This window comes from Apteryx rowi, unplaced genomic scaffold (genome assembly GCF_003343035.1).
Source record: "Apteryx rowi isolate R43461 unplaced genomic scaffold, aptRow1 scaffold_64, whole genome shotgun sequence".
NCBI lineage: Eukaryota > Metazoa > Chordata > Aves > Apterygiformes > Apterygidae > Apteryx > Apteryx rowi.
Genome location: NW_020450916.1, coordinates 255,210 through 276,269, shown reverse-complemented (window position 1 = coordinate 276,269; position 21,060 = coordinate 255,210). Strand labels below are relative to the sequence as shown.

The 21,060-nt window shown below is 39.6% G+C and overlaps 1 protein-coding gene across 1 annotated transcript in view; it reads right to left on the bottom strand.

Moving 5' to 3' along the window:
* ALK (ALK receptor tyrosine kinase) overlaps positions 1-21,060 on the bottom strand; it is a 369,344-nt gene that overhangs the window by 164,167 nt on the left and 184,117 nt on the right. The window contains exon 4 of the mRNA XM_026084463.1: positions 5,742-5,943. Coding sequence (XP_025940248.1) covers positions 5,742-5,943 — 202 coding nt within the window. The remainder of the gene's footprint in view (positions 1-5,741; positions 5,944-21,060) is intronic.

The window sequence follows — 21,060 nt, the reverse complement described above, 5'->3', positions numbered from 1 at the left end:
AACTGCTACAGTCCAATCTCAACTGACAATACAGCAAAACCTTCTGGAGCAGTTTGACAGTACTGCTTTGTTGTACTTAAGGCTACATGCAAAAATAAGGCACACTCAAAACCAAACCAGGATCTACAAAAAGGATCCTAGTTTATCTGAATCTCTCAATATAGCACTTTAGAAGCATCAAAACCACTATGAAGTTTTAAATGAAAACATACAGATATGTCCAAGATTTAAAGACCTACCTTCAGCAGATTTAAAGACCTACCTCCAGCGTTGAAGTGACAACTTAATCTATGTAATCTACTGATCAAGTGGGAAGAGGAAAGAATCTTTTCATATCTTAAGACTTTTGTAGATCAGATTCATGCTGTTACATAAAGCTTTGAAGGCCTCCATCTCACCTCACATATTCTGAAGGACTTTGATTTAAATCTCAGCTACAAAATAAACTAGCAATGAATTCCTCAATGTGCCACAAAAGACACAGTTAAAGTTTTCCTCAGCTCTCTAGAGTTGAGGTTTTGAAATAATCAAGTTTTTGTTAGGTGGAGATGAAAAATTTGTTTCTAAATATGAGTATCTGCTATGAAAGGACTGATTCTTCAAAGATACAAAGGATGATATCTTTTGAGAAGGGATGGGGGGAAAGAGACACAAATGTCATACTTTATTCTTTCCATTTAATTTGACAGACTGAAAGGGGCTAACAGTTGCTTTACAGCACAGGGAAAGCTACAGAAGTGCCAATTTTCTGTCTACAGCAGTTGAAGGTCCCCCTCTTAAACAAGGATTAGTGGTACCTGGCCACCTAGGATGGAGAGCTTATTTTCTAATGAATCCATAAAGCCACATTACTTTCCAGTGTATATGAATTTCTCAAATGCATATATTTAGACTGAGTGATTTAAACTCCAGATTTAGAATTATCTGGGAGTAAAATGCGTTGTAAATTTTCTGAGACATATTTYGATGCCTAAAAATTAGTTTAAGTACCTTTTAAGTATCCCAAATATAAACAACTTGGTCTTTCTGCTTCTTATGTTTTAGTCCAGGCACCTGCAAAGTAAAGACAACACCTCTGTTTTCCTCCAGAACTTAGTGAAATGCTTTGAGCTCTTTTTTTTTTTGGGGGGGGGGGAAGCACTAACTATAAAGTACCTGAAAATGGTGCTTTTAAGGTTAAAGGGCTCCAAGAAAGCAATTTCCTTCTATTAAGCCCATGGATCTGAGACAGACTAGTGAAGCTATTGGAAAGAAAAAGAAAAGAAAAAGGAACAAGAAAAGGAACAAAAGGAACAACGCTAGTACAAGAAGCTACCTTCAGACTTCAAGGCTCAAGGTCAAATGTGACAGATGATAGTGATTCCTTCATTTATTTTTCTTGACATCTATCAACGCAATCAATCTTGAGTGAAGTTGTATATGCCATAAAGGGAATAGCCTATCATGATTTGTAGTAACCTTCAAAAATAGGTGCTGTTTTTCTGTTGAACATGCTCTGTGCAGAAATATGTATGTATGTGCTAAAATAGCGGCTATATAGAGATGTAGTGGTTTTCTTACTCATATAAATATATTTAAATCTCAGATTTTATTTAAGAGACATCTTTTTCTTCACATATTTACATAAAAGTCTTCAGATGAGTATCAAGTTTGGTTAAAGTTCTAGACTAGTCTAGAGGTCTTACGGCTCAGAAGTCATGTGTTCTTGCAAAGCCATTTGATGTGGCTTGTACGGATCCGCTGAAGTCAAAAGGTCTGCAGGTCAGTGCTGACAATTCTATGCATGGATTCTATCCATGTCATTTTTAAAGTGTGTGGTTACATAACAGATGATGCCAATCTAATTTGCACTGCCACAGCCTCAACCTCCCTTTGCCTCCAAGTGTTACAGGGATGTGTAGGAAGAGACCATTTCCCGCCAAAATAAAGCAAGTACAGTCTAAATTGCAATGAAGAAAGGATTGTATAAAGCACCATATGAGCGGAAAAAATAGAAGTCGTACCTACAACTAGTGGTATTTGGGGTAAATAAGAAACTGTTGTGCTCCATGGGAGAAATTACTCTTCCGCTGTTACAAAGGATTGTTAGCAGTGCACTGATTCTCCCCATWATCATTTGTAGATGTCTCTAAGACACAACAGAACTATAAGAGATGACAGAAGAGACTAACCACAAAAAATGGTCAGATCAACTAGAAACTCTTTCATGCAACAGATTTAATTCTAACAGAATACAGTAATGAGTTTTCCCTATAAAAGAGTCCTATAGATTGCATTAGGAACTAAATTAGTGAAGGTCAAAGAAAAGTTATTGCAAAACCAGTAAGATCAAATACAGAATAAGATCTTTTAGCTCTTAAAAAAAAAAGGAAAAAAAAAGGAGTATAATTCTGTTGATTTGATAAACAGGAACATAATTCTCTTTTAAACTGTAAGGATTGTTACAAATAGTTATGGAGAAAAGTTATTATATTTGCCAAATTTTTTGTACAATACACAAAGAGAATCCCTTTGCCAGCCTGTGGTGTTCCATTACTCATGAACCATTCACAGCTACTATTTTTGGCTTATTCTTCCCAGTGTTTGCTCCATCTGCCCTATCCTAATGCTATGTATGCATCTTAAATTATCTAGTTTTCTTCCTGTGCGCCATAGATCAGCTGCAGTGAAACATGTCAAGTAAGAAAATGCAACAAATATGCATCTCCTATATAACAATTTTTGTTAGGACTAGGCCTCATTATGGAATCAGTACAACTCTAGTCCACAGACTTGTGCTACTTTTTTCTAGACAGATTGAGACCATAGGAGCAAGCAGAACACCACTTTACTCTGCCTTAGAGTCTTTTTGCATGCTGAGTATCCATCAAAATCAAAGTTAGTTTTGCATACAAGGACAGCAAAGTTGAACCCTGGTAGCAAATAAATACTGGGTGGTATGCTACCGCCATCATCTTAATAAAGTTTCATGGCTCAATATGTATTTTACTTAGAATCAGCTCCACATGCCAACCAAAACCTTTGCTTGGCTGGTTTAACTCCAAATGAAATAGTAATACCTGACAGGACCTACTTTTCTTCTCTTGTAAATGTACATGAACTGTGAAGACTCTGTAAGATATTAATATATGTAATTCAGGCTATGAAGTTAAAAGAGAAAAAGATATAAAAAAAAAAGATAGTGACACTGTGCATAGTTTGAGATATGAGAAAATCCATCCTGGAATTAATTTATTGCTTTACCACCCTCAAAGTGCATTTATTTCAATAAAACATGCTTTTCCTGCTGTGAGCCTGATTTTCAGCAATGGCATGGACTGATATCTATAAAAGTCTCTGGGAACTCTACATCCTTTACACCTCTTGTTTGCAATACGATATATAAAGTGCATTGAATCAAAGAAGTGTCACCTATGACACTTCAAAGCGTTTGCATTTCTAGCACAGGCTCTTCATGAAGGAAATCAATTACTTTCCTCCACAGGTAAAATCCTTACAAAATTTTAGAAATCATTTGATTGCAACATGGTTAAAAATTCATTACAAAACAACACAGTTCTTTGCAATTTCCAAGACAAATTAAAATATTAAACAGAATAGACATCTGTTATAGGATTGCTAAAGTTGATTTAAGAACCTAATTATGTTTGGCTTCTCTTCAGCTGTTCTTGATTCCTATTTAAAGAAAAGAAGATTTTCACAAAAGTCTGGTTTGCATGTTTTGTTATCACAGTTGGGATAATCAAATATTATCCCTCTAAATAAAGTGCACAGAAATGCTCATGAACTCTGGAATTAAGGCCAGGTACAAACGATAAATAACTGCCACCCTGTCATCTGTGGGTGCAGTCAGGTAGGTAGATATTTGACAATTTATGTGGGTATACAATCAGAGCCTGGATGAAGTGGCACTTTCTGCATTGCTGAGTTGTGGGAAAAGCTCCTGCCACTCATGGTTATGAGACATGCGCAGAGGAGGAAAAACGAACAGACCAGTTGCTGCTATTGCAAAGTTTTATAGTGCACAGACCAGGGAGACATCAGATGTACACAACTAGTGAAAGCCAGAGGCACGCGCATACTAACCTGTGCGCAATGGAAACGCTGTTGTAGACCAAGCTATAATTCTGTGGGTGTATGGGATAGCCAAGCTATAACCAAAACCACCCTCTTTATCAGCACAGACCCCCTTTGCTGTGGTGACAATCTGTCTGCCATCTGCAATGCACAGCTGAGTAGTCCAAATTGTCTCTGATAGCACAAGTATGCATTTGTTACCATAGTTAAAAGTGATCTTTCCTTTCCCTTCAAGGTTCCTTATGTTTGGCGCTTGCCTGTGCTAGTGGTGAGTTCTGCCTGCCCACAGGCCCGGGCTAGATCTTCTCCATGCAGCACAGCAAAGCATCTTACACGCCCGAGTATTCCCTGCAAATGCCAAGCAGCAGTGGCATTGCCAGTGCAGGAAGCGTTTTGCACAAAGAGTGTTTATTAGCTGTGACAGAGTACTGCATTTTCGAAGAGCTAAGGAAGAAGACAGCTGCTGCGGCTCCCCTAATTACCTTTCCCCAGACATCAACAGTAATTTACAATTTGGATGATATTGCTGGAACTAAGTATGATCTAGATCCACGCACAAGCTCTCCTCCTCACTTTTATAGGCCATGTGTTATACGAGAATTACAACTATTCAAACCGTTTCTATGAGTCAGGTTATCTCCTGTCAGGTTTTTTATTGCACATTCTTCTTTTGCTACTGGAAAATACAGAATTTGCTGTAGATAGTAATCAGATAATCACCACATCCTGTTACAAGCATAAGCCAGGAGGATTTGCTATTAGACTTGCTCTCTAATCTATCACATCCAAACAAAGATCATTTGAGATGCTTAGTAAAAAATAATGCTTCTTAATACACATTCCATGGCATAGAGGTAAAATATATATACATATATGTATTTTATATATATCTTTATATATATCAGTATATAGAACAGGGAGAATGTTAGCTTCACATATATCCAAATTCAGTTCTAAATTACTCCGCTACCAAAGCATTTAGAAATATATACTATGTTTGTTCAGCTATTGCTCCTGCTATTTTGCTGCTAAGCAAAATCTAAAGGAATGCACAGGAAGCCTGACAAATTAAGACATCAACAATTAAGATTAATTGCACAAAGAGGATAAAGCATTTCAAACAGTTGCAGCCTTGAAAGATCAAAAGTTTTCCTCATTCAGGCAGTAGCTCTGAACTGCTTTACTGACAAGAGAAGCCATTTAAAAAAAACACAAAATACAAAAGAAAACTTAAAATTCATGCAGATGCATGAAACTGCAAAAGACCCAGTAGCTATTTAAGCTCAAGAGTATACTAGGGTAAAGAAGTAGTGAGAAGAAATCAGATGGAGAGGATTAGGCAGAAAAGCTTTAAACTCAGGATGAGCGTCCGCACTGGGTCTGTACTTGCAAGCACTGAGAATAAAAATGATGTTGACTCAAAGACTATCATGTGGATCCAGTAGTCTGCTGATGCTTTGTATAATAGAATAAGTACCAGCCTCCAGTTTCTGTAATAACTTAGATCTGTGCAAGACCAACTCAGTGCAGTGTTCTGCTCCACAACAGATGACTAAGCATGCATTTTGGGGCCATATTACTACAAAACTGCAGTTGTTCTCAGACTCTGACAGACTTGATTCTCTCAACTAAAATTATGAGTCAAATGAGAGAAAGGGACTTACCCACGTTTCTCTGGACTTGGCACTGATAGGATTTCACTGGTGCTTTCATCAATGGGAAGGACCCGAGCAATATATTCTCCACTTTGCTGGAAATACTTATAAACAGCCACTTGAACTGTACATTGGTCACTGCTACTTCTCAGCCAAGGGCTCAGGATGACCGGGTTAGGGCCATCTGATGCATTGAGGAACAGGAACAAACCTAAGACAGATAAGGCAAGAAAAGAGCTTTTTAAAAAACAAACAGAGTGCAGATGAAAACTTGTAATTTTTATGCAATAGCATAAAAATTTYCTTACTTCCCAGACAGCCTAAGATTATCTCTGTCAATGAGTCTGGAAAGTTTGCTCATTTTGTATTAATCCTATGAAGATCTTCCTGGGCAAGTAACATTTCAGCTCACCCTTGGATGGGTGATTTAACTCCCAAAGGAGAAGGTGCAAAGTGGACAAGGCCATAACTACTACTAGCAGGAAAAAACACCAGACAACAACAACAACAACAGCAATCAATCAACCAACCAACACACTTCCAAAGTTAAGGCTAGAAAGGTGATCAAGCTGGTTTGGATTTTTGTTTTTATGTAGCTATTACTTTCTGGACTTCATCCCCATCTCTGCAACTTCTCAGGTGTGGTCTACAGCCAAACATTATGGCCTTGGTTCAATGGGATCCTGATTTGCCAGCTCAGATATATATTTGTACTTTATAATCGATCAGGTTTTCTTGCCCAAATAAAGAGCACATTCAATAACCCTAGTTTTGTTCTTCTATAAACAGAAGAGTGCAGAATTTTTAAGCCATTAGAGTCAGGTTAAAAGTCTGACATCATTTTATTTCTTCAGCAATTCATTCTAATGTGCTAATTTCATATGCAGCTAATCCACATTAAACATTTGATTATTATCCAGTACATTGAATCCCTTGGCCAAATTCTATTCCAATACAGTCTGAGGCTTATCCAGGGGGACAGAGGTAATKTATTTTCAGCACACTGTAGCTCATTACAGGTAAGTGAAATTACTCCCTTTTGGCAGTTGACCAATTTACCAGATTTCTCACAGAGCAAGCACAGTGGGGTGTGTAGTTAGGTAAATGAAAGGGAACAACCCTTGAATCAAGGTAACTTGTGATATTCCACAGATTCTTGCAAAACTGCCAGATAATCAGACAATGAGGTTTCATTTCCTGGACTATCCATTAATAAAGCATGTCCAGTAATACTTAGAACATCCAGATGTGATAAACAGTTTAATTTCACAGAGGGAGAAATTACGGCCCAAAGGGACTGAAGTCTAACCCTCTGTTTAAGTACACACCGATTTTAACAGGAGCAGAAACTTGTTTTTGTGAATACCCAGACTGAGACTTAAGAGGAATGATTTTCAAAATGGCTGAGCATATATAACCCTAGAGTCTCCTACGCATTCAGAAGGTCTAAGAAATCCTGTGGAGCTACGATTGGAACCTGCTCATCTTCACCTTGATGTCTAAACTATGAACCATTAAGTGAAAACTAGCCATTCTGAGCTCCCATGATAGTCCAAGGAGTAGTTACTATCATCCTAAAATGGATCAGGTGAATAGTCCTTTTGAGATTTTTGTTTTTCTCCACTGAACTGAGGGTGATGAGCTCAGATTTGGACATCTCACTGTCAGATGCCAATTTAGAACAGGTTAATTGCACGCATGCTCACAAGATGTCCCCTTTGCAAAAGTCTGACTTGGCAATTTGTCTCTGGTCACTCAATGTAATAATTGAAGGCCTAAAAATGAAAGTGAAGTTCTTGTCAAACACCATCTTTCCCTCCCATACACACATTTATCATAAGGAGCATTCTTGATATTTGTCAAAAGCAGCTTCTTGACATTGGCAGGAAGTTAATGACATATCTCAACTAGAAAACATTTGTCTTGTAAGCAACACAGAAATTCAGTAGGTAAAGCCTTCTCGGATGTCAAGGTTTGTAAGTGGAGAGGAGTGAAATATAGTCACAAAATTTTTTTTAATAATAAGAGTCTTTATATGAAATAATAGCCTTTAATCTAGTTACTAAAGCAATCATTTGATGAGTTTAAACAAACAACTCCATTATTCTTAGTTATACATACACAATATTTTTGCTGGTCAGTAAAATAAAAACAAAATAGCCATATGTATCATACTTCCCTGTCTCTGCCTTCTGTTGCAAACAAAAGAGAATTAGACCACTAAATCTTGTAGCTTTAATTGTACCATCCCCATAAGAACACTGAAATCTGTGACATGAAAAGGAACAAAGAGATTTCTGCTGGTGGCAGAAACATACTAAACATTGCAATAATTGCTGATGGTAACTTGGCAGGTGCAAGAGCCATTTTGCTCATCTTACTGCCTTGTAACAGGGAGTAAGATTTTAAAAATAACAAACAACAACAGACAGCTCTTTTTCTTTCTCTTCTTGCAGTGAGTCTGAATAAAGAGAGCTTCCAAGCACTCATCCTGACATGGGGTCAGATTTGGAACATCGGTGATGTTTAGTAGTAAACAAGACTGGCTGCTACAGCAAATTTGTTAAGCAGTCACTACTCTCCTGTATCTTGGCTACCACTTATTTATAGGGTTTGCTCTCTACAACTGTGGCTTATTGTTCATCATGTGGCTAACTCTACTTACTAAAATAAATTGCTCAAAGGAATGTAATTTTGCCATGGTTGAGGCTACCTAGCTATACGCTCCCAGGATGTTAAGAGGAATACCTCCACACTACACTGTTCTGAAGTGGTGCCTAGAAAACCACTCTGAGGGATATGGCTATTATGCAGTATTGGCCTTACCACTGGTACACAGTCCTGTCAAAAATCTTATCTTACAGTATACTTTTGTAGAGACCACCTACCTGGGAAAATAACGGAGCTATGACAGAATTCCCTTTTTTTTTTTTTTTTTTTTTTAAATACAGGAGAGAACATATATAACTTTGCTCTTGCTTTTGAAAGCTCAGCTATCTCATGGGTAACATAACTGTCAGTGGTGGTGTTCTCTTTTTGCACTTAGTACTAGTCTAATTCATAAATGCTAAGGAAAGAACTATCAGAACTGCATTTGCCTCTGTTGCTATTGGAATTCTTTCCAAAGTTAAAACGAGAGGGACTTGCTGTGAAATTATATAAAAAATGCACAAGCTTTGTTACACAGTAGGATTTGAAGATTCCTGCTCACAGACTACATGCTAGATCTGCTCATTACGGAGCAGACCAGTGACTTCCCATAGTGACCAAACCTGATGTCTATGGTGCGCATTACACATACTCTTTTCTACATAGGCAGACTCAAAATACCAATTCAGACAAATGCAATTTCATGAATTGGTCATCTCTAAAGCATACACAACCTATCTGTCAATCAAACACACACACACACACACACACACACACACACACACACACCAAATTGCTGACACAGGTCGAAATCTTATTTCATTGAAGTTGACAGGACTTATGCTACTGAAATCAATGGCTTCAAACCCGCAAAGGAATAAATAAGGTGTCTGAAGTGAAAAATGATACATTTTGAACGCTGATCCTCATACTCCTCCCTTCCCTCAGAGGAATGATTTTGCAGTTATTTCCTGCCATGAGTTCACACGACAGACTGGCACAGGATCAATACAAGCACTGTTTCTGGGATCAGATTGTAGAATGCTACTTAAAGAGTAAAGGAACATGATGAAATTGATCCCTCATTCACTGTGAGGGACTCAGGATTGTTTTGCACCAATGGACTTTCGGGGCAAAATTAGAAGCGAGATTTTCACTTGTTTATGAATGCTGTATTTCCCTCCTGGAAGAGTGAATCTATGTGGCAAGCTGTATCCAAGATTGCTGTGTAGACCCGCAAGACTGTAAGATTCCAGCAATGATCTTCTTGCACTTATTTTCCCTTACTGTCTCCTAGCTCTAATAAGGCTCTTGGAATCTCACTGGGTGAGTACCTAGAAAAAGCACTGCAGCTTCAAACAAGCTTCTGCTGGTATTTAGATACCAAGAGATATAATCTGAGATGAAAGGCTCCTCCATGGTACATGCTGCCAATATCATATTCTACTACTCATATGAATAAGAGGTTAAACACAAAACACCAAAAAACATAAAATCAAGCTCTTTTCCCTCTTCATTTCTTCCCAACTGAACAACATGAATAGATGGAAGCAACCCATATTTAACAGTACGGCACAGCATAGGTCTTCTAAGCGCTAAAATGGAACAGGACTCTGAACAGTCTATTTGCTCTTCAGAAAGATATTCATCAATGAGACATTTCAGGAGTTTTCTGTTACAGATTTTGAATTGATTCTAGCTGCACAGTGTAGTGCTGGCATTAAAGAGGTACAGTTAAAATAACTAATTTGTAACTAGATATACAGCCTCAGACCCAGGTACTTAGCATTTCCTGGTTCATGAGCTCATTCATCATGATCGCTCAGAACCATGGGGCAGCAGTGCGAACAGCATTCAGTCTTTTGCACCAAATACATCTGTATTTGCATTATATGACAGAAACCCTAGTAGCTGTTATTGCTCTATGTTGTTTTAGAGACAGCTGGTCTAAATTGCAAATACTTTATTTTCTACATTCCTGTTAAACACTCACAAGCTGTGAGAGAAACTTACCAGTGTTAGTCAGCTCCTAACCATATTTTTCCCTACTTTTTTAATACCTGCGCAACACAATGGTTTTCTTTGTGCTCATGTGTTGTGTCCGATAATGCCTCTAGTAACTTGCTGTCACTTCAGACAAACACACATGAAAAGATATTTAAGCTTAAGCACAAGGAGTTACTGCAGTTAACATGAAAGCAATATTATAAAACAAATTAATATGTCCTGCCTGAAAAAAACCTGCTGTTAATCCTTTGGAAGCTTGTTTATGGCATTTTAACATTTGTGTCACAAAAAGGGAAGGATGGCTGATCGGTTTAGTAGCAACATGTTTTTGAGATGATGAAGGCAACTTAAAAATTGAGCTGTTCAGGACTGGTGAGGTAGCAGGGGCATTTGTAAAGAAGAAAACTAATGCTAATGTACTGTTCATATACAGATACATTATGAATAAAGCACCTGTCCAAAGAAGTTTTGAAGTGAAGGGGTACAGGATGATAAGACAGCAATTCAAAACTGCGCCAGCAACAAAGACTCTTCCTGCCACTTTTGACCCCAAAGCCTTGTCTGACACAGATGCAAAGAACATCTGCAACTCGTGATAGCAAATGCTGAGGTGAACCTGAGATGTTCAAAAGATACAACTCAAGAGCTATCACTTGGCACTAGGAACTGGGCAAACTTACCTATGATTATCTGATGGTTAACCCTTTCAAAAGCTAGTTAACTGATAACTACTTAACAGCTTTGAATGCACCTTGGTAACTCTTCATAGTCCTTCCTAGCCAGTCTTCAGGGCAAATGCAGTAAAGAGCCAGGACACGCACTTCTGCTAAACAACATCATGTTCATAAGCAAGGTCAGTGCACCCCTATTGCATCCTATGACCTTTCTGAGGCAGCCATGTAGCAAAGATGGTTGCATCCCAAAAACGCAGCAGCTTGAGAAGTTACAATGGAAAATAAGGCTCTCCAGGGTATCATTGCTGCAGGAAATGCCAGTCTGCTCTCCCAGGACATACAGATGGAGCCAGCTCCTCATCTTTTACCTGAGGTCTAAGGTTTTCAGCATTAGATGTTCTCGCATATGAAAAATCACACATTCAAACATGATCAAAAAGAAGTGACATCAAATAGGGCAAGGGGACTTAAAAATCTGTTACAGAGTGGCATGCCTTAGAATTCATGAAGAAGTGAGAAGTTCACATTATTTAAAATAATATTTAACAACAAACCCAAGCCAATAATACACACACACACACACACACACACACACACACACTTGATGCAAATTAAAGCATCCCCATGCCAATTCAAGCAGATTTTTTCCTCTAACTACCAAAGATCACGGTTTTGTTAGTTTAACTTATTGTCTGGAAAAGCAGGGCTCAGAACAAAGCTAGGCTGACTTAATCCAATCACAGTTATAAAGCAGCAATTTAACAACCCTGTGGAAAACTGATAGATTGTTATTCTGAACATAAACTCCATCTTCCTACTAAAAGGATTTTATTACCTTTCGCATACAAGTTCAATACTCCACCAGTTTAAATTAGAGCTGTAAAAACTATTAACAGCCAACATCTGTTAGGGACTGTATAGAAGAAAAAAAATAAAAATCAAGTTTTATGGTCTTTGGTGATGCTGACCGGAGAGGACATTTCCACTAGTATCGCAAAATATTCCACAGAGCTGGGTTTTGGCTTCTTCATTTTACACTCAACTTCCAAGTTAACTATTCAGGCAAACTCTCATGGCAGGAGCTCAGTAGTTGGTAAAAGCCACAGAAGAGCTGGGCACTCACCACCTGAGTGACAGCACTGAGAAAATACAATGACAAACTTTTTCTAGGTTTAATTATAAGGATTTTCAGATCGCCTCATCAAGCCACTGAAACGTCCTGAACACTAAGAATATGAATAGTCTCCAGTGCTGAGTGCAATGCAATCACATAAGCACAGAAGATTTGCAACTTGCTTTACTTTCATCTGACCTAAAATTCATGAAGTAACAGCCTATGAATTATAAAATTTGGAGCTGAACAATTCTTAACAATCTAATTATGGTAATTAGATGACATCTTACCTCTTTTGAAGTTAATCAGAGTTCTTGCTATTAACTTAAATAGAACCAGGATTCCACTCCTAATGCTTAGCAGGTATGTAAGCCTGTTTCTCTAGATGATGCAAGAGCTATTCAGAAATACTAATGAATTCATAGAAACTCCTGTGGGAATGTAATACATTTCACAAATGGGCAAGTTAAGGCAGAGAGATTAAACAACTGCAGACAAGTCTGTGGCCAAAACAGGCATCAGAGCAGAGACCTGCAAGTCTTTAAGATCACCTAGTCAGGCATTTTTAATTTCCTAAATATAAAAAGGGGGGGAGGGGGTTTAAGGACTAATCAAAGCAAAATAAAGTCAAAGTCTATCCTCAGTGAGGTATCAGGAATATTTAATTTGCCTCATATGATTCCTCTTAAATTCAAAGTGTTCACTCATGTAAATCCATGTCCCTTAAACAACCAGTATTTACTATGATCACTGAGAACTGCAGCACTATATAAAGTTAGGAAACAGGAGCCATCCCTTTTCTCACACTCCAATCCCAGAAATTTTCCCTATTAATCTACCTAGTTTCTTAAAGCAACTCTGAAGCCTTACACACACAGGGAGTAGTCTCAGAACAGTAAGCTTCACCCAGCCCTTCTGCAAGTTTCCTTTTTGCTTCCCTAGAGCTCAGGCTAGTGTGCGAGCTGAAGTCCAAAGGAATGCTCTTAGACTAGAAGCAAAACATATTGTCGTTATTTATCAGTTTAAACTGCAAAAATCACTAGCCCACCCCCCATTTGGAAAGCTGAATCGCACCACACTACATACTTTAGACATGCAACAGTAAAAGATGTTTTCCTCCCAAAGCAGTCTAGTCAGTTTTCCAGTAGGAAAAAGTCAGAAGAAGAAAACAATTTAAAGCTCCAGGTATTGCCTTCAGTAATGGTAGCTAGAGCCAGATGCTGTTACAGCCCAATTCCTAAATGACTCAGCAGTGTTTGCTCCCAGCTGAAAAGCACTCAACTGAAAAAAGCAGTTAGTTAATTAAAAACTTAAAATTCAATGCTGAAATTAAAATCTTTCCTAGAGAATGACAAAAGAGTGTTTAAATAATTCAGCCTTGCACAGCTGATTAACCAATATGCATCTTCTCTTTTGGTGCTGACAAAGGCAAATGGCAAGTTACTTTTGAGATCTCTCTTTTGAGACTAGATGATTGGAGAATTTCCCATCATCATGAGCAAGAAACAAAGACCTAGAGGGAAAGCTACAAGGAAGCTGGTTCTGTCAATAAAAACAGAGAGGCAGAATGTGTTTCCAGCACTTCACAGGGTGCACGGTAGTTAAGGGGAGAATGAGAAAGAAAGCCTAATGCTGTACCTCTAGTTACCACTTTGCTCTGCAGTGTGCTTATTTGATTACACTCAGGAGTCTAAAAGCTTAAAAATTAAGAAGTTTGACAACACTCTGACGCACAAGTATCTGAAAAGAAACGTGTCTGGAATAGAATGGGTATTACAAACATTCACTGCGCAGTAACGTTGAAGCCCGCACCATACAAGGAGCAAGTTTTGTGAGTTATCCCCCTGAAGAACTAGAAACACATAAGAGAAGGGCAAAATTAAATCTAGATGGTATAGTTGTTCTCCTTTTTTGCCTTCTGCCAGGATTAAGTTCATCACATAAAGGCTGCCATGTCAGTCTTAAGTGCACAGGAGTCATAACASAGACCCTCAGAGAATCATGAAATTGTTTCAAAGATAAATAAGATAAATCTTGAAAAGATAGTGCATTTTAATGCCTTTTACATTTTAATCTCTCCTTGTCAGCCTCTCCACATACATGTATAGAGATAACTAGCAGGCCGACTCTCCCCAAAAATATTGGGAGAGATGATGATCCTACCTCCAGAGCTCACTGAATCTTGAACAGCATAAAGCTTGTCTCTAAATCCCTGTCTATCCTGGGGCTCAGCTATCCTTCTGCCATCTCTAGTCTCCATACCACTTCCATCCCACATCTGCCCTTCAGCTATTAACTCTGCACACCAGTTTTGTCTGGCAGGCCCTTTTTAGCTCCAGGGGTTCCTTATATTTTCTCTGCTTTTGTAAGTCATTGTTGCAGGGATGTAAAGAGAAAAGAGTGTCTTTGCACACCGATTATAGGATGACAAGAAATGAAGGCAGAAGCTTTTTGGGGTCCACTTTTCTCATTCCCTCTTACAAAAACTGTACTGACTGCTGCTTTTCCTTCTACTGATTCAAAAACCCCATTTAATGTTTATGTAGAGGGGAAAGCAAGCTTCACCCACACACCCCTTGTCAAGGAACAGACAAGAAAGGGGACAATGGTTATCAGTCCCAGGCCTGACAATGGGTTAGAGCATCTCTGAACATTGACAGACATAGTCAAAAGCTGCCTGATAGTCAATGAAATTTGACAATTCATAAACTCACCTGGATCTTAGTAGATTTCATAAATCTGAATTTCATAAACTTTTTTTAGATAAACTATGACCCAAATCTGCTTCCTAAAATAAGCATCAGTCTTCCCTGAACCCATGAGAAATCCTCAGACTTCTTCCTGTTTTTTGTGTGTCAGAATAGAGAGAATCACTGGCTTTGTTAACAAGGAACAGCTTATTTAAGAAACAAAACACATTAATCTCTTTTACAATGACAGATAAATAGGCAGGATTCTTTACAGCTTCCATCTAAGCTTCCTTCCTTTTTTATTTACTGGGCCCACAACTTCTATGCCTCACCTATGCAAGGCACAGAGACATTTCCTAATTAAATAATAACTGATTTAGTTCAGCTTATTCAAGAGAACCTGGAACAATGATTAGATCACAATCACGGATTTCTGACAACAGCTCCTTAAAAAAACAGAAAGTTAAACACAATGCATTATCTACACTGTAGAGCAGGTGCATCCAGCAGAGTCCTTTACACTCCCAGCCCCTGGGCATCTGTCCATTATGCACTCTGACTGCATGTAAAGGTGAGACAGGTTGGGCATGCATCCTTCCTCTATATGCTCTAACTTTTTTGGAAGGATAGCCAAACATACAGGCAAAGAAAGAACTGCAGTCTCTTGGTCTGACTGTGGAAACAGGAATCCAGGAGCTTACACATGATTAACGTTCCCTAGGCCTTCATATCTTAAGCCGTTTGAGCACTTTCAGAAAGTTTTCCCCAACAAAACAGTTAAATTTCACATTTAGATAGCATTTTATAAATTCAAAACATTGTGCAAATATTAACTGATTAAACCTCAGGACTCTCAAAATCCATTTTGCATATGGGGAAACACAGCTCAGAAGTGAGGTGACTTGTCTACTTCACGCAGTAAATCAGGCACCACATAGAACTAGTATTTTGAACCACTCGACTGTCGTCTACATTATCTGTGATGGCAAAAATCATTTGAAAGTGCTGGTTTCACCTGCTTCTTCCAGTTAGCTCTTTAATTAAAATTCTACCTGATATGCTTAACCTGTGAAATAAAATAATTTCCTTTTTTATTATAGAGGTAGTGACACAGATAAAGGAGGACGGTTCAGATGAAGGTGATGTGTCATGGTGAGATCAGAGCTCAAACTGGACTCCAGAAATCTGGATTCAGTTATGGCCTCTGAAGGGCCTTGCCTTACAGGGAAGGAAATGACCTACCCACTACTGTCATTGTTTTATAACAGAATCATTGACTCACATGAACTGGAAGAAGGGACTTCTGCAGGTCTCTTGGCCAACCTCCTGCTCAGAGCAGGACCAGCAGCAGACCAGGGCAGCTGCGGCTTGGTCCAGCCACATCTTGAAAACCTCCAGGGATGGAGATCCCACAAACTCTCTGGGTAACCTGTCCCAGCACCGCAACACCCTCCTGGTGGAAAAGGCTTCCCCAACATCCTGCCTGAGCCTCCCAAACTGCAAATTGTGGCCACCTCCTCTTGTTGTATCGCCTTCTTGTGTTGTCTGCTACTGCTGAGAAGGATTGGGCTCTGCCGTCTTTATACTTCTCCATCAGGAGGTTGTAGGCTGCTCCCCTCTCAGTCGCCTCTTTCCCAGCCTCAGCAAGCCCAGCCCCTCGGCCTCCCCTCAGGGGTGACGGGCTCGAGGGCCCTGGCTGTCCTGGCAGCTCCCCCAGGCCCTGCCAGTTTCTCCACATCCGTCTTGATCTGCGAAGGGGAGCTGAGGCTGGACACAGCAACCCAGGTGTGGCCTCACCACCACCGAGTGGGCAGGGATAACAATTTCTCTCAGTGCTAGCCATGTGCCTCCAAACACTGCCCAGTGTGCTGCCTACTCTGTTTGTGAYGGTTTGGTGTCCTCTGTAACCCTCAGGCCCTCTCCAGCAGGACCGCTCAACCTGCTGCTTCCCAGCCTGYGCTGCTGCAGGAGGGGCCCATGCCAGGTGCAGAGCATCTCACTCCTCCTTGGGGGGATTCATGAGGCTCCTGTTAGCCCAGTCCTCAAGTTTGCCACGGTCCCTCTGGAGCAAAGCTCTGCCATTTGGTGTGTCAGCCAAGCTCCCCGTCCTCTCAATTTGGTATCATCCACAAATTTGCCCAGTGGAACGTCATCTAGGTCACAGATGAGGATGCTGAAYGCTGCCGGTCCCAGTACTGACCCCTGGGGCCAACTCTGCTCATCGCTGGCTGCCACCGGACATGAAGTCATTCAGCCTGAGCTTTTGAGACTGACAGTCCAGCCAGTTCTCAACCTGCCCGACAGGCTGTTCATCCCACAGGCTTCCTCACCTCCCAAATGACATTGCTGGGGGAGATGGTGACCTAGGCCTTACTACAATCAAGGTAAAGTACATCCGCTCCTCCCCCTTTGCCCACACAGCCAGTTGTTTGACAGGGAAGGCCATCAGGTTGGTGAACTGTGATTTGTCCTTGATAAAGCCATGTTGACTGCTCCCAAATATTTTTTTGTCCTTTACCTGTTTAGGAATGAATTTCAAGAAGACATGCTCCACGTTCCTTCCAAGGATTGATGTGAGGGACACCAGCCTGAAGTTCCCTGCATCCTCTGTTTTGTCCTTCTTAGAGATGAATATAATGCTGGCCTTTTCTGGTTGTCAAGGACCTCCTTCAACAGCAATGATTTCTCATAGATGCCTTACAGTCCCTCACAGAGGCCTTACAGTCACCTCAGCCCACTCTTTCAGCATACTTGTGTGTACCCCACCTCATGGATTTGAATAAATCCAGCTTCTCTAGGCAGTCCCTAATTTGATGCTCCCCCCAGTGTTAGCTGCCCCTTTCCTGAAACCATGCTGTTACACACAAAGGTCTGGGAGAAGTCTTTGCCTGCCAAGGCAGAAAAGAGTGTTGAGTACTTTCACCTTTACAGTATCATCTGTCACTAGGCTATCTGTTATAAATGTCATCATCTCTTTCTAAAAATGCTTTAACATATACTGAGGAAGAGTAATGTATCATTTTTAATACATATTTCTTTAGCGCCTAGGAGTCTCATTGAAGGCCAAACCTCTTTACAGATAATGCCTAAGACAGAACCCTGCGCCAAAGAGCCTAAGAGAATGAGACAAAAGACAACTGGTAGCTGTGAATGCACAGACAGTGACTACAGTACAGAAGAAAACAATGAGGAGCTTCAGTCACATCAACAGTGACCAAAGCACATGCATCTCAAAACAAAATATTTTCCCTACACTAACAAGCCAAAATTCCTGTGCCTCATCTCTTCTCTTCAGTTTGCTATTCTTATTTGGATTGCACTGTGATTAATTTAGAAACCACATTTATGGTGGAAAGGAGCCATTTCTTCTCCAGTAATTCTGCAAACTGTGTAACACACTCTTGGACTCTGAATAAAATGATCTGACTGGAATAATAAGGACACTGCTTTTACCAGCACAAACAACCAAGCCCTGCATTCTTCTTGCAGGTAAATACCCAGGAGGCTTCAGTATGGGTTTCGCATGAGCACAAATTGTAGATGTTCTGGATCCCAATGAACATCATGGATGAAAGACTGCACAACTCTTTTACTCTAAAACACAAAAAACCACAGCCACAGGGATATCTACCCACTGAACAAAGCATGCCAGTCATTCTCACATGTTATAATTCTACCTTCTGAATGCCTGTAAATCAATTCTACTTTTACAAAGATAAATTTTTATCTTAAAAAATAACAAATTTGGATAGCACAAAGCCTAGATATAAAGGAGAAACTTTACTTGGAATTCAACTAAACAGAATTAACCATAGTTCATCACACAAACTTTCTTCTTCATAAAACCACCAGAAAAGAATAATAAAAAGTCTTTGAAATGTCATCCCAGCCCAGCCTAGAATTTCTGTCTCACAATCAAAGCGAGGAAGTGATATACATTATTGTTGGGGGGGGGGGAGTGGGGGAGCCCCAGAAAGTGGTACAGGCTCTTCTGATCAACTGCATTCACTTTTCATTCTTACTGAAACTACCTAGTAAGAGCAATCAAATATTCAGACTTATCATTCTGCTGGCATTCTGAACAAATTACCTTTAGCTCACTGACATTTTAATTTCTTAGAAACAGAGTTATGCTAAGAAGGTTATGACTCGTGTATCTATCCTGCTTGGTTACAGTTACTCCATCCAGCATAAATGAGAAATTCCATTCTATTTGTTTTCTGTTGGCTGAAGACAGAGAGAACTATCGTCTTATTAAAAGAGTATCTCCCTACTCCAGTTTTAGCCAGGAGATAACAGAACAAGGACTGGATGGTAGATTGAATTTGAAATGGCTCACAACCTGAATTTTACCCAGCCCAGGACAGCACTCAAGAATTTAGAAGCTGTCTCTATCTGACAGAATGATTCCAGCTGATGGTTTCAATGAGTCCATATCTCAAAGCCATTACCGTTATCAGCATCGAAGTGAGACATTTTGGTGATGTAAATGTCACTTGCGTGGTTCCTATACTGCAGATACACAGTGAATTTTGACCTCAGTGCTGTTAGACTCCACCTGCATTAAACCCTGAATGCCTCCTAGTGCTTACCCCTATAGAGCAAAAACCCAGTGAATGTTACTTTTGAAATGAACGGGTACATTAGCTAGAATATGCAAGTACAGAAGTGATTTAGGAGCTGAAAGAGCTCTGGTTCATGCATGGGAACAGCTTACTTTGAGACAACTATTCTTGTCCTTAGCTCTTCACCCTGACTCTAGGGCAGGGATGGCTTACCTGCTAGTGAAGCACTAGCAGGAACACTTCAGTTCACAACCCAATGCACTGTGGTAACCCGGCACAGCATTTTATACAATCTAGTTTTATATGAAAGTAAGAAGTAAACAGAGCGAATTTAAAGTACTTCTGGGAAATCGCCCATGCTGTCTTTAAATTCAAAGGTCTCTGGTGTTCTAGACAGAGATGAGGAGAGATGCTTGAGACTTAGTTTTAATGAGACTGAGGTGCTTCTAAAAGCCAGTACACACTGTACACTGCAAATCACTATATTATTAAGGGAGGAGAGACCTTACCTGTCAATTCACTTTTACACTGTTCATGTAATTTACTTACATTTTGCATTTCACCTGCAGGTCAGTTTTCTTTGCATGACTATACTGCCTCCCTTTCCTAATTGGGTGCATTAGCACAAGGCTGCCAAAACTTGTTGCAAAGGATAAGTTATTTAAACTCGGACAAAATTCTGCTTTCCTTGACTTCAAATAAAACCTTGTGACCACCTGTCAAATGATCCAGTGTTCAGTAAACCCATGGTTTTTTAAAGCATCACTTCTAGCCTTAAATCAGTCTGACAGCCTTCTTTTAAGGATGGAAAATAAAGTCCCCTAGGAATAAACTAGTAGAGGCAGCAGACATGTAAGCTGTAATACAACAATGAAGAACAAACAGAGTTCTCCTATTTCTTGTGACATCCAGCCTCATAGGATTTACCACTATTGCTCTTCAATAACCTGAGTCTTACACAGAGTGAATGTGCTACAGGCTGTTACGCAGTTGTTGGCAGAGATTCCATAAAGCTTACAGGAGATACCCAAGCTTCATTGAATAGCTCCCCCTCTCTCTTTTCTTTTTAGATAAAGGTAAATATTGCAAGCTCATATGCAGTAGAAATATGCTGCTGACAGCACATCACAATGGAGGCACTAATAAGCCCATAGGTATTTGTGCACGTGTGTCATGTTTGATAGCATGCACTTTTACAGTTCCTACAGGCAGTATATTTCATCATTACTGGCAAGGCTTTAATGTTTTTATTAAACTAAAAAAAAAAAAAAAAGGAATAACATATTTTTTCTGTCCATTACAAATGCATAACTGATCCTGGCGAGAACACTGCAGAAACCTTCAGACTGAAGAGTCTTTCAAACTGCTTCCATCTCTGAGGATGAGCTCTTGAGACACTTAATTTGGTTAAGCCTCAGTATTGCTTTAGCCCTTGCTCTGGATACAGTTGATAGCTTCTTCCCATTTGAACAGTCTTGCAGTTTTCTTTTACACATTTGTTCTAAAGGAAAACACCTTTCTTCTTTTGGCAGCATTCAATACTAAGCTACTATGACTCCTGCATCAAGAGAAATGGTGCAGCCATCACTTTCAGCTCTTAGCATTTGTGTAGAAAGAACAACTGAAATG